This window comes from Pelodiscus sinensis, chromosome 13 (genome assembly GCF_049634645.1).
Source record: "Pelodiscus sinensis isolate JC-2024 chromosome 13, ASM4963464v1, whole genome shotgun sequence".
Lineage (NCBI taxonomy): Eukaryota > Metazoa > Chordata > Testudines > Trionychidae > Pelodiscus > Pelodiscus sinensis.
Genome location: NC_134723.1, coordinates 7,088,865 through 7,104,586, shown reverse-complemented (window position 1 = coordinate 7,104,586; position 15,722 = coordinate 7,088,865). Strand labels below are relative to the sequence as shown.

At 38.4% G+C, this 15,722-nt stretch overlaps 1 protein-coding gene across 7 annotated transcripts in view; it reads left to right on the top strand.

The window, feature by feature from the left end:
• Window positions 1-15,722, top strand: part of DIAPH2 (diaphanous related formin 2) — an 801,414-nt gene that overhangs the window by 121,401 nt on the left and 664,291 nt on the right. For all 7 annotated transcript variants that reach the window (XM_075896759.1, XM_075896757.1, XM_075896756.1 and 4 more), the window contains one exon: window positions 6,635-6,774. In XM_075896759.1, the coding sequence (XP_075752874.1) occupies window positions 6,635-6,774 (140 nt within the window). The remainder of the gene's footprint in view (window positions 1-6,634; window positions 6,775-15,722) is intronic.

Sequence of the window (15,722 nt, the reverse complement as noted above, 5' to 3'; positions counted from 1 at the left end):
TGGCTGGTGTGACTTAGTTGGGATTGGTCCTGCCTTGGGCAGAGGGCTGGACTTGATGACCTCCTGATGTCTCTTCCAGCTCTATGAATCTGTGATTCTATGAATACGCCACCCATTGAAGAAAACTATATATGATTTTTAAAGCAGCAGTAATAAATGAAAATATTAAAATGTGTAATATGTTGAAGCTTCTGTTTAAAAAAAAAAAAAAAAGTGAACATTACTCCAAGAGTGGAATTTTACTTTAATAGTTTGTTTGGTGGAGATGTCCATCAGCTTGACAATAGAGGGGTGGGTGTGTGTGTGTGTGTGTGTGTGTGTGTGTGTGTGTGTGTGTGTGTGTGTGTGTGTGTGTGTGTGTCTCACAGCATGAGCATTTACTTCTATTTTAATCTGTGAATTGCAGTGGGATTTGCCACACACTGATTACTGTTATAGAAATGTTAACCCTAAAGGCTCCAAAGCTTAAGAAGAGCAAATAAAAAAGAATACAAATAGTGCGTTACTTGGACATTTTTTTTGGTTTGAGAACATGTGATTTTTGGCAACTCAGGCACTGGAAGAAAAGGCAGAAAGACTTTGTTTCTCTTACTGTACATTTGGTAGTGAGGGATTTAAGTGAGTGTTCAACATCAGTGATAGTTTGTAGAAAAGAGAGCTATAGCTTCATGTAGAATTTTACTGGGTTAGCTACCATATTAAGGGTACGTCTAGACTACATGCCTCTGTCGCCAGAGGCATGTAGATTAGGCTACCAGACATAGGAAAATGAAGCGGCGATTTAAATAATCGCCGCTTCATTTAAATTTACATGGCTGCCACGCTGAGCCGACAAACAGCTTATCAGCTGTTTGTCGGCTCAGCGTGATAGTCTGGACGCGCGGGTGTCGACATCAAAGGTATTTGCCTCCTGGGATGAGGTTTACTTGGGTGGTCGACAAATACCTTTGATGTCGACACCCGCGCGTCCAGACTATCGCGCTGAGCCGACAAACAGCTGATCAGCTGTTTGTCGGCTCAGCGCGGCAGCCATGTAAATTTAAATGAAACGGCAATTATTTAAATCGCCGCTTCATTTTCCTATGTCTGATAGCCTAATCTACATGCCTCTGGCGACAGAGGCATGTAGTCTAGATGTACCCTCAGTCTTGAAATACTTGTCTAATAGTAGTGGCAGTTTGGTAAAATGTATAGATGACAAGTGCTGCCTTTTAGTGAAACCTTCAAATTTATTTTTGTGTGCTGTAAGTTTCAATTATAACGTAGCTACTCTTCTCTGGTACAGCATGATTAGCAATAAATGTTCTGTTTCCGTGTGGCTAGCACTGCTTGCTTTTTTGTCAATGTAAAACAGTTCACCATTTTAAATATTTGCAATAACTTGTTTGTGTCTGAGACATTTTTGCTCATATCCAAGGGAAATGGTTTTTCTTTGAAAAATAATGAATGTGTAAATCAGTAGAACAGAGCTTTGACAAGTAGAGAACATGTTTTTCTGGAAGGAAACTTCTAAAAATTATTTTTGAACTGGTCAATTTTTAATAACTAATAGTGGTTCTTCCCATTTTCAGTGTACATTAGCAGTTGTCTTTGTTACATGGTTCACAATCGAACAGAAATAATGTTCTAATCATGCTTGAAAGAATATTTAAGCGCTAACTGTAAGCATGTAATTGATGTTCATTATGCGAGCCACTTCCCATCTCTACAGAGCTCATAACTTAAGTATACAAGATAGATCAAGGGTTGGGCAGAGGGGGATAACAAATAAGTAGTATGATGGCAAAAACAAGCAGTATTATGGCATTTTAGAGACTACATTTAGTAGGGCATAAGTTTTCTTGGACAAAACCCACTTCAGATGAATGCACTTGAGATATAGAGATAATGAAAGGGGGCTGGAGGAAATGGCAAATGAGCATAACAACTTAAGGCTCAAGTCGCCCATTTACTGTGACACCCTCTTGCTTGCAACAAAACCCTGCTGTTGTGCTGCACATGTGCATTTCACTCTGGAATGTTAGTTTAGCTTGAGCCAGGTTTGAATTCCAAACTTAACTATTGATAACTTTTGACATACAGGTAATTCTTCAGTGAAGGAACAAGATTGGAGTGACAGGAAGAGTCCTAGGTATCCTCAATTATAAGAACTAGATGATTGTGTGTACTGCATTTTTAGGGTACAGGAGGCATGGATTTTTCTTAGCAACTGCTTACTGGAAATTTCTCAGTTTGAACTATTAACCCTACCTTACATCTCTGTGACAGTTTGAGCAGATTTTGAGGCAATTTGAGTCAGCATGTGGGTTTCAGAGAAATTAGATTCTCAACTATCATCACAGGAGATGTGCTGCACTGTTATGTATTTTAAAGGCATGATTATGTTCAGCAGGCAGGGGAAGGTTCTAAGAAATTAACTGTCCATCTGAAAATTGAATAAAGTATGTTAATATTTGTGTTTCTTAAAATTTGCTTTTGGTTACTTCTTAAACAGTATTGAAGTGAATTGATTTTTTTTTAATTGCAACTTGTGAGTCGATCCTCATATTAATTGTAAATACACTTCTACATAAACTTGATTAAAACATATTTAGGGCCAGCTTCAGTCAGGATGGAATTTGGCCCAGTGTTTTGAACTAATATGTGAACAAGATATTCCATCTTAGATTTAAAGTTAATTCGTATAAGATTGCTTTTATACTTGCACTGAATTCTGCTGAGCACTTCAAGCGCAGTATATCAACTAATATTCAGTTCTTTTTCCCATCCCCAACATTTTGGAACTGCTTGCATGTTGGAGGAGCACAAGGGGGATTAGTCAAGAGGCAGTAATTCCCTTCTAATCAATTTCAAATTAAGGAATAAAGCTTTTTGTTCCTCTACCTTTAGTACAGTGTGACACACACTAATTGTGAGCTTTTGTCTCTGAATTATGTTTTAAAGATCAGACAGGTCTATTAGTAACTTCCATTAATCTCATACAGAGCAGCTAATTAAAATTTTCATTATCCCTCCATTTTCTACTTGTTTCCTGTGTTCTATATCAGAACAGTATTTTATTAATTCATATATTGCAGTAACACTCTTAAGTGTAGTTGTAATTATTTAAATAATTGCTCATAGCTAGGGTTTACAGTAGAATGCATATTTTAGAAGTGGTCTCACTAATTTGCCAAGCAGATTTTTAAAATGACTTAAGTTGAGATGCTGGAAGAATGGGGCGGAAGGAAGAATTGGTAGTTTACTATTAATTTAAATTTATTATTAATTTAAATTCTGAAATCCAGTTTCCCCTTTTACATAGCTGTTTTACATAGTTGATAAATTAACTGTTATTTGAAACCTGCACTTGAAAACCTTATCCGGTAATCAGCAGCTGAAATCATGGAATAGAATCATAGAACACTGGAAGGGACCTCAGGAAATCATTAAGTCCAGTCCTCTGCCCCATCCTCTGGCAGGATGAAGCACCATCTAGATCAGGGGTTCCCAACCTTTTTCGGTCCCCGTACCCTCTTGGCTTTTAGTAAACCTTCCCGTACCCCCTATTCAATATGAAAGGAAATAAATTCTAGACTCTAGAATCTATAACTTTTTTCCACTAACACTATTACTTTTGGAATATTTCAGTTAGGATAATCTAGTTATTTACCAAATATTACCCATACCCTCTTGACAAGCTTCTCGTACCCCCTGGGGGTATACGTACACCAGGTTGGGAACCCCTGATCTAGATCATCCCTGAGAGATGTCTATGCAACCTGCTCTTAAATATCTACAGTGATGGAGATTCCACAACCTTCCTAGGCAATTTATTCCTGTGCTTAACCATCCTGGCAGGAAGTTTTTCCTAATGTCCAACCTAACCCTTCCTTGCTGCAATGTAAGCCCATTGCTTCTTGTCCGAGCCTCAGGAGCCAAGGAAGCCTCCTCCCTGTAACACTCTTTTAGATACTTGAAACGACTATCATCGCCCCCCATCTTCTCTTTTCTAAACTAAGCAAGCCCAATTCTTTCAGTCTTCCCTCATAGCTAATTTTTTCTAGTCTTTCAGTCATTTTTGTTGCTCTTCTCTGGACCGTTTCCATTTTTCCTACGTCTTTCTTGAAATGTGGTGCCCAGAACTGGACACAATACTCCAATCGAGGCCTAATCAGTGCAGAGTAGAGCGAAAAAATGACTTCTTGTATCTTTCTCTCAACACTACTGTTAATGCATCCCAGAATCATGTTTATTTTTTTTATAAGTATCCACTATGACCCCTACGTTACTTTCTACAGTACTCTTTCGTAGACAGTCGCTTCCCATTCTGTATGTGTGATGAAACATATTGTTCCTTCCTAAATGGAGCACTTTGCATTTATCCTTATTAAACTTCATCTTATTTACCTCAGACCATTTCTCCATTTTGTCCAGATCATTTTGAATTTTGACCCTGTCCTCCAAAGTACTTGCAACCCTCCCAGATTGGTATCACGTGCAAACTTAATTGTACTCTCCATGCCATCATCTAAATAGTTGATGAAGATGTTGAACAGAACTGGTCCCACAACAGACTCCTATTTGTAACCTTTAATAACTACTCTCTGAGAATGGTTATCCAGCCAGTTCTGCAGCCCAATCTAGGCTGTATTTCCTTAGTTCATTGATGTTTCCCCCAGTTTATTGAAGTTAAGGGCACGTGAGACCCAATCAAATGCTCTATTGAAGTCTAGGGTATACCACATCCACTGTTTCTCCCTTATCCACAGGGCTTGATATCTTACCAAAGAAAGCTGTCAGATTGATTTGACATGATTGTTCTTTATAAATCCATGCTGGCTTTTACCTATCACAGCTCCTTGCATATTCTAGGATGTTTCATCAGGCCCTGGTGACTTGTAGACATCTAACTCTTCTAAGTAATTTTTAATTTGTTCTTGTTTTATTTTAACTTCAAAACCTTCCCCATTTTCACTAGCTTTTACTATGTTAGGCATCTTGTCATGATCAATCCTGACAAAAAGCAAAACACAGAAGTAATTAAGCACCTGTGCCATTTCTAAGTTTCCTGTTGTTGTTTCTCCCTCTTGACTAAGCAGTGGACCTACCCCATTGTTCATCTTCCTCTTGCTTCTAACATATTTGTAGAATGTCTTCTTATTACCCTTTGCCTCTAGCTATATTGAGCTCGTTTTGTGCCTTTGCCTTTCTAATCTTGGTCCTGCATACTTCTGTTGTTTGCTTATATTCATCCTTTGTAATTTGACTTAGTTTTCACTTTTTATGAGACTCCTTTTTCATTTTTAGATTATGTAAAATCTGCTAGTTAAGCCAAGATGATCTGTTAGAAAGTATGGTATGTTTTCTACACAGTGATGTAGTTTGCTTTTGGGCCCTTAATTGCCAATTCTGTTCAGAAGCTTCAGGGGGTAGCCAAGTTAGTCTGTACAAGATAAATGTAAAAAACAACAAATTGTTTGGTAGCACTTTATACACTAACAAAACATATAGATGGTATCATGAGCTTTTGTGGGCACAGCCCACTTCTTCAGATGACCGGAGTTTTGAGTTCAGGATGTGCAGCCCCAAAATAAACTCAAAACTTTGGTCATCTGAAGAAATGGGCTGTGCCCATGAAAGCTCATGATACCATCTATATGTTTTGTTAGTGTATAAAGTACTACCAGACCATTTGTTGTTTTTTCTGTGTATCAACTGTGTTCCGTTGTTTTTCCTCTTAGTCTTACTTCTCATGGGACCTTACCCTACCAGCTCCATTGTCTCTGTTTTGCTGTTCTCCCTTCTACCGTTCCTTAGAATTGAGAACTCTCTGATTTCCTGATTGCTTTCACCCATGCTGCCTTCCACTTTGAAATTTTCAACCAGTTCCTCCCATTTCTTAAAATCAAATCAAGAACAGCTTCCCCCCAGTAGCTTTCTTAACCTTCTGGAAAAAAAAAATTATCTCCAGTAAAGTTTAAGAACTTACTGGATAATCTGTGCCCTGCTGTGTTAGTTTCCCAACAAAAGTCTGGATAGTTGAAGTCTCCCCTCACCATCAAACCTGGTGCTTTGGATGATTTTGTTAGTTTTTTTTTTTTTTTTTTTTTTTTTTTTAAAGCCTCATCCACCTCTTCTGCCTGGGTAGATGGTCTGTAGTAGATCCCAGCATAACATCACCCTTGGGTTTTATTAATCTCTCTTAAGCTAACCCAGAGACTCTCAACAAATCTGTCTTCTATGTCCATCTCCACCTCAGTCTAAGTGTGTACATTTTTAATATATAAGGCAACACTACCTCCTTTTCCCTCCTGCCCATCCTTCCCAAGCAAGCTGTACCCTTCTATACAAGTAATAGAGGGGTAGCTGTGTTAGTCTGATCTTGGAAGTGAGTCTGGCCCATGAAATCTCATCACCTACTAAACTATCTTGTTAGTCTTTAAAGTGCTACTTATTTTTCCCTTTTGTTTTACCTTCTATACAAATATTCCAACTATGTATATTATCCTACCCAGTAATACCAACTGTGTCATAGTTGTGTTCGTTTCTTAACGTTTCAAGTTCTTCCTGCTTATTTCCCATATTCCTTGCATTTGTCTACAGGCATCTATGATACTGATTTGATTTTGTCCCCCGTTTTTTTTTTTTACAGGGAGGATTGAAAAATAGCAAGCACGAGTGCACGCTATCGTCACAAGAATATATCCATGAATTACGATCTGGAATCACAGAAGAAAAACTTCTTAACTGTCTAGAGTCTCTGAGAGTGTCTCTAACCAGCAATCCTGTCAGGTAGGAGATAGGTTGTAATTTATAGTAAGTGTTGATGTGTAATGATATTAACTGTGTATAATAAATTACTTTGCCATATGTAGGATGTGTGTGAAACATGTTACAAAATCAGGTAATTACATGTTAAGAGGGGAGCATCTCAAAGCAGTTTAAGACTCTACTTAATCATGTTTCTCCATGGAAACTTTAGAAACAAGATTTGTTGCTACTATTTAAAATGCCTTTTAAAATCGCTGAAATTGTTTTAATTGAAGGAAGGGAAATAGTTTGACATCAGAGGTGAATGATAAATCAAGTTACTTACCTCTGGTGTAAAATGAGACACTGGGGTGAGCAATGAAACCTGCTGACTGGCAAGCTATAAATGGTTTTATGTATATTACCATATGGCATATTTGCTAATAGAGGTGCCCCAGTGGCTTCAATACGTCTACTCCTCTGTGCACAGTGAATTGACAACTGAGCTGACTTTGAATTTGTATCCATTTTTATGCTGGCTTTCTATACCCCCTTATGAGGCTGATAACCTGCTGAGTTGTTTAAGTTGTAACATTTGTCCTGGCTGTTCATAATCTTTTTATATAGTCACTAAGCATCCCTGCAGCCTGAAGGAAAGGGGGTTGTGACCAGCAAACACTTTCTAAGATATATAGTAATGGAGTTCCTTTGCTGATGGTGAAATGTCTGAAATGAAGAAGCAAATGGCCCTTTGCCTGCATCTCACCTGCACTTCAGTAACCACAGTGATTCTTTTATAATACAGATTTAAATAATCATGTCTCAAAAAAAATCTTCACTTAACATACTTGGAAAAAAAATCTCATGAGATGTTGGGAGGTGAAGGAATTTTGGTGCAGAAGTCAGGGATGGGATTTGAGGAGGGTCTGTGGCAAGGGGCTGTGGGGTATATATTAAGGATGTGAAATTGCGGTTACCAAGCTAATTGTATACAATTTGTATCGACTATACAAATAGTCAGGCTCTTACTTACATTTAAAATGTAGAGTTGCTTGCACTGATCCAGCAGCCCCCTGTTTGTGGTAGACAGCCTTGGCCTCAAGGATGAGCCTATAACTGTATCTGTAGGAGGGATTTGCTGTCTTTTAAGTATGCTCAATATAATTCAATCAGTAAACTTATTTGTGTAGATATGGCCTTAAAATTGGCTGCTGACATAGCCCTCCATGCTTTATGCAGTCAGAAATAGAAAATGTCACTTTTGCATAGTTGCATGTGTACTCAACATACTGGGGAGATGAAGAGAATTATGTGAATGTAGTGATTTAAAAAAAAAAGACTAGTTCAGTGACGGGGGTAGGTGGCATTAACTCATGTTCAGCACTTATTGGCAGAGATTAGAATTGATGGGCTTTGTGGGAAATAGCTAGCAGAATTGGTTATCAAATTGTTAATTACCTTCCATCTGCTTATGAACGCTTATAAAGGAAGCAATAATACCATTGTGACAGGGACCTCTTTTTTTTCTATTGGCTTTCGTTCAAAGCTGCTGAAGGCAAACTTCTGGGTAGTAGGCAATATTATTTCCAATGATCTCTATAACAAGTTAAGGTTGATGACTGCTTTAATGGGCAAGTTAACAATTCACTGACTGTAGTACGTGCACAAAAAGATGAACTCTATCTTAAGTTAATTCACAATGTTTTGTTTATGGAAGTGTCAGTTATTCATGATCTAAGCTTTTATTAAGCTATCTGTGAATGTCATGCATATATAGTAGCTTAACATTTCCAAACAGGTCATGCACAAACTTGGTAAACAATATTTTTATATCTCTTGCATATCAGCCTCCTGCTGGTTCTGAGTTTGATTTATAATTTTTCATTGAGGATATAATTAGTAATTTTATCGAGGTCCATAGCTAATAGTTGATGAGCACTTCAGAAAACAGGTTAACATCAAAGCGCTTGTATGCTAAATAATCTCTGTAAACATGGCATCCTTGCGATGAAAACCCCCCTTCCCAATTTAATAAGATAAGAGCTTAAAATATAAAAGTGGTGATTTTGTTGTGTGTATGGTATTTGCTCTTGCTTGTACTCATTTTATACTAATAATATGGAAGTAGTGTTGGAAATTACTTTCAAATAAACATGTTTCATTTTATATTTAAGGCCCTTTCATACCACCTTGCATAATCTCATAATAAATAAAATAAATTGACAAAAATAAGAAACCCATTGGTGATAAACTGACTATCATAATGAAGCTGATGCGTGCTACACGTTTGATATAATTTGAGACCCTAACAATGGAACAAAAATATGAAGAAATATATTAATTTAGAATATCTTCTGGCTATTTGTTGTTAATATTTCTGTGATTTGTGTCTTTGGAAAAAGTATTACATTAAGAATAGACCTAAAACATAACTACCGGACATGTAGTAAAACATTTTTTTTTGCTGCTTTAGGTAAAAGTAGCTATCAAAGTTAGCCTTGGCTGGTAATTCACAGCAAGTTCAGAAGAAATTTCTGACTATTTGTATTTTATAATCTTAACTAGTTGTTGATAGCAGCGGGATTACATACTGATAATATCAATACTCATTCCCGTCACTGTGATTTAGAGATCCATAACTTCTGCAAAGTTCATATACATATCAATATCTGCTTGATCCCAACAAAGGACTAATAACTTGCAGAAGAAAGCTAGCGCATATTGGGCTGCATTAAAAAAAGTATTAAACCTTATCACAGGAAGTGATTGTTCCCCTCTATTCAGCACTGGTGAGGCCACATTTGGAATACTGTGTCTAGTTCCCTCTCACCCCCAGTAGTGAAAGGATATGGACAAATTTTATAGAGAGTCCAGTGGAGGACAAAAAAAATAATTTGGGGACTGGGCCACATGAAGTGTGAGGAGAGGGTTAGGGTTAGAGAACTGAGCTGGTTTAGTCTTCAGAAGAGAAGACTGAGGGAGGGGATTTGATAGCAGCCTTGAACAACCTGAAGGGACCGGGGGAGAATGAAACCCAGGCTATTGTCAGTGGTGTTAGATGATGAAACAGGAATAAATGGTCTGAAGTACTAGTGGGAGAAAGGTCTAGGGTGGAGGTTAGAAAAAAAACTACTTCACTAGGATGGTGGTAAAGTACTGGAATGGGTTTTCTAGGGAGGTGGTGGAATCTCCATCCTTACAGGTTTTTAAGGCCAGGCTTGACAAAGGGTCCCTTATCCTGCTTTCCTAATGCGGGATCCAGCTCCATCCCGGGGGCAACTGGTGTTGGCTGTCTGGCTGCTCACAGAGATGCCTCCACTTGGTCTGGTGCAGGTGCTCTATGAAACCCTAATATGCCCTCTCTGCTTTACTATGCCTATTTTAATTTCTATGTTACATAATAGAAACCTAATGTTACCAAATAGTTTGTAAAGCCATTTCTAATTGTATAGACTGACCTCTGCTGGAGCGATTGCTGCTCCTTTGTTCCAGCCCGTAGTGTATGCTAGTCATGTAATAGTGTAGTCGATTAACTGATAAGCAAAAGCCTATAGGCTAATGCTGTAGACTACATGCATTTCCTTTCTCCAGCCTCCCTCCTAACTAATAAATGTTTTAGCAGGCTGGCCAGCAGCCCGGCTCAGTTCTGACACATGCCGGATCTGGGACCTACTCCTGCTGTGGCTCTGTATTTAAAGTGTATTAGAAGCCAGGTGGGCAGGCAGCCTGGCTTAGTTCCAGTTTGCGCTGGGTCCGGTTGCTCCGACTGCCCTCCCTCAGATAGGGACTGCCACCATCGCGCAGCAATACAGGGTGACAAGCAGCCAGTCCGCAAGAGGAGCTGATTTTTAGACTGACTCCCCTCGTGCAGGGCCGGCTTGAGCCATTCCTGCGCCCTGGGCAGCGGGTGTGCGACGCATGTGCAGCTCCACTCCCGGGAGCATGTTGCATGTGTGTCTCTGCCTCCTGGCGCGCTGCTCACCTTACAGCTGCAATCGGGCGCGCAGCGCCTGATTGAAGCTCTAAGGGGTGCTGTGCGGCCTCCGGGCGCACGGCGCCTGATGGCAGCTCTAAGGGGTGCCGCACGGCCGGGCACGCGGCGCCCCTTACAGCTGCCATCAAGTGCCCTCCATAGGTTGGTGCCTCGGGCAGCTACCCGGCTAGCCCCCCCCCCCCTAAACTGGCCCTTGCCCTCGCAGACTAGCTCCTGCCTGGCACCCCGTGCTGCTGCCAGCCCTACCCCCAAGGATTATAGAATAGTCGACTAACTGATAAGAATTTATGAGGTTACTTGACTATTCAATTAATCGATATTTAACATTTCTAGTGCAGGCAAGACCTCATAAAAGAAAACTTTCAGCAAGTCATTTAACCTCCATGCTTTTTCCTCAGAAAGATGGGATTGTAAACATAAGAATTTTGTGAGCACTTGACAATGGTTCTGAAGCAGAGGTAAGATGTGAAACCCTATATAATTTGTAAGTTGGTTCAGCAAAAGGTTATAAAATATTGGGAGGTGCTGAAGTAACAACAGCAGGAGGAACCAGACCTGAGACCACTTGATCTTAGTGCATGAACCGCTACAGCTTTAGTTAAAAACCAGCTGGCTCTCAGTTGAAACTGTAGAAGAAACTCATGGGACCAGTACATGGGACAGTGGGCCATACTGAGATGATTTGTGGGCTATACTGAGATGCTATGAAGAGGATTCTGATGTGTCTGCCTTCTCAAGTAAAAATTAAGAGGTGGATTCCAAAATTAGGAATTATATTGAACTTACAAAAAAGTAAAAGCATCAATGTCTTTTTGAAGTGATTATCATCCTTGAGTCACTGTTCAGTCTCTGGAAAACTTCAAAAAATCGATTTCTGGATTTGTAACAAGATCTTTTCTAATGGAAGGAAAGAGGGCACTCTATAAAGGAAATGTGTTCACTTACTAATCACATTACATCTATTATCTAACTGACCACAATTCATCAATATGGAGGTAATTGTGAAGGCATGCAAACACCCACACTGCATTTGGCATCTTTGACACAATCCAGCAAATAAGGACAGACACCGATTAGGAAGCCCCCTTAAAATTACAAGATGTATAATATGCTCTAGCAATTATTAGGAGCGGTGAAACAATGGAAGAGAAAGTAATGACAATTAAGAGTAATTTTAGTTTAAAACAAAGGATAAGTAGTAGTATTCAACTATGTTTATACAGGAAAAGTGTCAAATTTTTCTGTCATGGATAGTTGAAAAAGAATATAAAGACAACAATACTAAATCGTAAGTGCAGAGAGTGGTCGCGATTAAGCAAACGGCCTCCTTCCCTTGGGTTCACTAGGACTGTGCAGAACTCTGGTCTGCCCCCTTGCTTGCCTGGGAAGTCGTCAATAAATTTAGACCAAGTACCAATTTGTGTTTTAATTAATGAGCATAATTTTATTGATGTTGCCACTTAATGAATAACACAGTTAAAGTTTTTTAACTCACCCGATCAGGTGTAGCAGCATCTCTCAACTTGGCAGGTAGAGGACGACGAAAGCTGTTACGATGTCTGCCTTGGTATGGACCTCTTGCCTCTTGTAGTCAGAGAGCAGCACATGAGTTCAGTTTCCAGAATGAGTTGTAGATGATAAGGTACCCGCAGTCATTACTGTAGGGTATTTATGGCCTGATCTCTCACTGTCTATTCAGTTCTGTGGTTAATTTGAGATGCAAAAAAATTTCTCTTAAGGGCTAACGAATTAGCTAAGGATCTTGTAAGTAGATGCAAAGAATTTTTTTTACTTACACCAAATTTGCTGTTACTCAAGAGTTATCGAATGAGATGAAGCTCTTGTAATTAGATGCAAGTGATTTTTTCTACTTACACCAAATTTGGTGTGCTGTTGAAGAGCTATGGACTCAGATGAGGGTTTTTACTCTTACAAATTTTACTGCTTATCCTAAATTATCATGTTTCCTAACACATTTCCTACTACACTCCTTCTTGACAGCAAAAAGACAATTAATGTAGTCGGTGGTCAGGCTGTTTTCTCTTAAACATAGCTGTCTGTGCTTTTGCTATAGAATTAATTTTAAAGAGCTGCTAAGCATACATGACAGTAAGTTAAATTAGGAAACAAAATTTACCTGAGATTTGCTGATTGACATTTATTCCCAATAACTTTTCATGAAAATTCTGAAAATGAACTTGTTGGTTTGGGGTCAAGTAAAAAAAGTGTGCCATGAACTATTTAAAAATAAAATAAAAATAAAAGTTCAGTTAAATTTCTAGTTTGCTTAATTGTTTTATTTATGTCTCTGTTACACATTTTCTATATTGGTTTAAGCTTTGAATAAGATTAAATAAGATAATGTAGGCATAAAAAAAGGCATTGCAAGCCCACTTGGGTTTTGCTTTTAAATTGAATGTTGTGCGGTGTCTATTTGGCAGTCACATTTGTTCCCAGAAGTTTCATTTGTCCTGTGCTTTGTTTTTTTTAATTAATTAATTATTCTGTTTTAATGAAACAAATAATGGTATTAAATTTGCCTTATCAGAACTGTTCTGTATTCATATAGTCAGGGCTCGCCAGCAGTGCAGTTCTGTGAGCTGCGCATATGCAGACCATGCTGCGCATGCGTAGGCCGCGCTGTGCCGGCTTGTAATCTGCTCACCACAGGAGCATTCTTCTCCTCTTGACTCCATGATATTAAAGGCAAGAGTGTGTTATTTTGTGGCTAATGAGTTTTGAATGCATTATTATGGAATTTTCATCTTTTATATGATCTATAAAACAATTACTTAATACCTCTTCTATAAACTTAGAATCTCCCATTTTATTTTCCTGTATTAGTATTTATCATTATTGATACATGACATCTTTAGGAACTAGGATGTCTTGCTTTTGTGGTGAGTTCTGATCGCATCTTAGACCGCTGGGGTTGTGTTGGAGAAATAACAAATTATGGACTGAAAATCTTTGTAATAATGCTAATATATTGAAAATAATGTTTATATAAAAGACTGTTTCAGGTCTCTAATTTTGTAAGTGTATTGGGTTTCCATTTATGTTAAGCAACAGGAGTGTTCACTTTAGACATCAGTAAAATTAACGTTTGCGAGTAAAGTAAATTAACATTAGAAGAAAGTAAGCATTTTAAAGGTACTGAACAATTTAAAAAAATGCAACTTCAAGGAAGGACTAGTATACAGTAAATTTTGTAATTAATCTTTCAAATGAATATGTAGAAATGTGTTTGCTCTTTAAAACAAACATCTTCGTGTATATTTTAAGTAGCAACCTTTTTGCATTTTCTGATTTCAGTGTTGTAAGTGCTTTACCACTAGCACAATTTAGAATAGGCAGACATCTGTTTGTTCTTTAACATTGGCAAATATTAAATTAAAGACTGCATTAGAATTAATTCCCTGTACAGAAGTGTACATCCATTCTCCAGAAACAACTGGATCTAACAAATTACTTATTACTGATACATTGTAGAAAAAATAGAGACAGAACTGGAGTTTAAAGTACTTTTTTATCTATAACAGTTGGAATATTCCAGCTGAAGTACCCATCCCTGATCCTCAGCTGAGAAGTTCAAAAGTTTATTTAGTTATTTGCTGAATGAGACTTATGGCAAGTGTGCAAATTGAGATGCTGAGTTTTTGTGAGCAAATACATAAACTAAGCATATTGATGGAAAATGTTTAGTGGTGTGTGTGTTAAGTTACTCACCATATTACCTCAGTGTAGTATCTGAACGATCATGACATTTGTTCTATACATAGACACACAAACTGTGGCACCATACCCATCAGTACCAGTGGTGCTGTCAGTACCAGCACCCTGGTTGGGCAATTGGAGAGGAGATGGCTTCTGGAACTGGCTCCTCCTTTGGAGTAGGGACATCTTCAGGAGGGCATTCCACCATACCCAAGCTGGAATGATAAACTTAATCTTGTAAATTTTCAATAATCTTGACTATATTATGAACCTACTCGGAATCAAATATTGTGTATTAACATGGTGACAAACTGGTTTTAAATGTCTTATAGTATTCTTGAATGTGCTTACAGTGATGACGGATGCTGACCTGAAATGTTTGAAATACTGTTTCTGCACTAGAATACAAGTGTGCTTCCCTAGTGTGTGATGACACAGCTGTTAATCTTTTCCTAGCACTCTATGGTTGCGAAAATATTGGCATCATGTAATACCTTTTGTTCTGTTCTACTCTGATAATTGTTTTGAAATTTGAAAGCTTGTCATTAAGTATATGTATTTAATGCACTTTACAAATAAAAGCGGTCTCTCTCCCAGTGTTCTCCTACTGCATTTGAGATCAGTTGGGGGTACTTTGGCTAAATTCATGAATTTGAACATGTATGGTGTCATTTAAAGGTATCTCACAGCCACTGGTATAACTGAGGACATAGCCCAAGTTCGCTGATTCAGATAATACTACTTCTTTATGATTATCTATCTGTATACTACACCTGTATTCTATGCTCTTGAGTCTAATAATTCTTGATTGGTCCACACATGCACAATAACTCTTTGTACTTTCAACCAAAGGTATAGAAGGCAATGCACATGAATGCCTCTTCGGTTCTTTTTTACAGCCTCATGTCCTCTTGGAATTGTCCTCCTTCACTTTGTTGCATAACCTACTTAGAAAACTTTAACTGCTAATCTAAGATTATAACTGTTTCCAAAGTGCTCAGTCCTGGAATTGAAGAACCATGTCTCCTTCCTTTGACCCTTCTTCATCTGTAAGAAATACCAACCTTTCTGTGAAAAGCACATCTGTGTGGTATGTGTCACTTCTTGCCACTCAGAAGTTGAGGGACAGGAGCTTCACCTATGGAAACATGTGATGGAGGAAGCTATAAAGCCTCTTTTTGATCTTTGCTAGAGATACTGTTCTCCACATGTTGATCTCAGCCATGTGGAAATACTCCTCGTGTGTTTAGAGTGGAGCTGTCAACATCTAAGGCAAAGC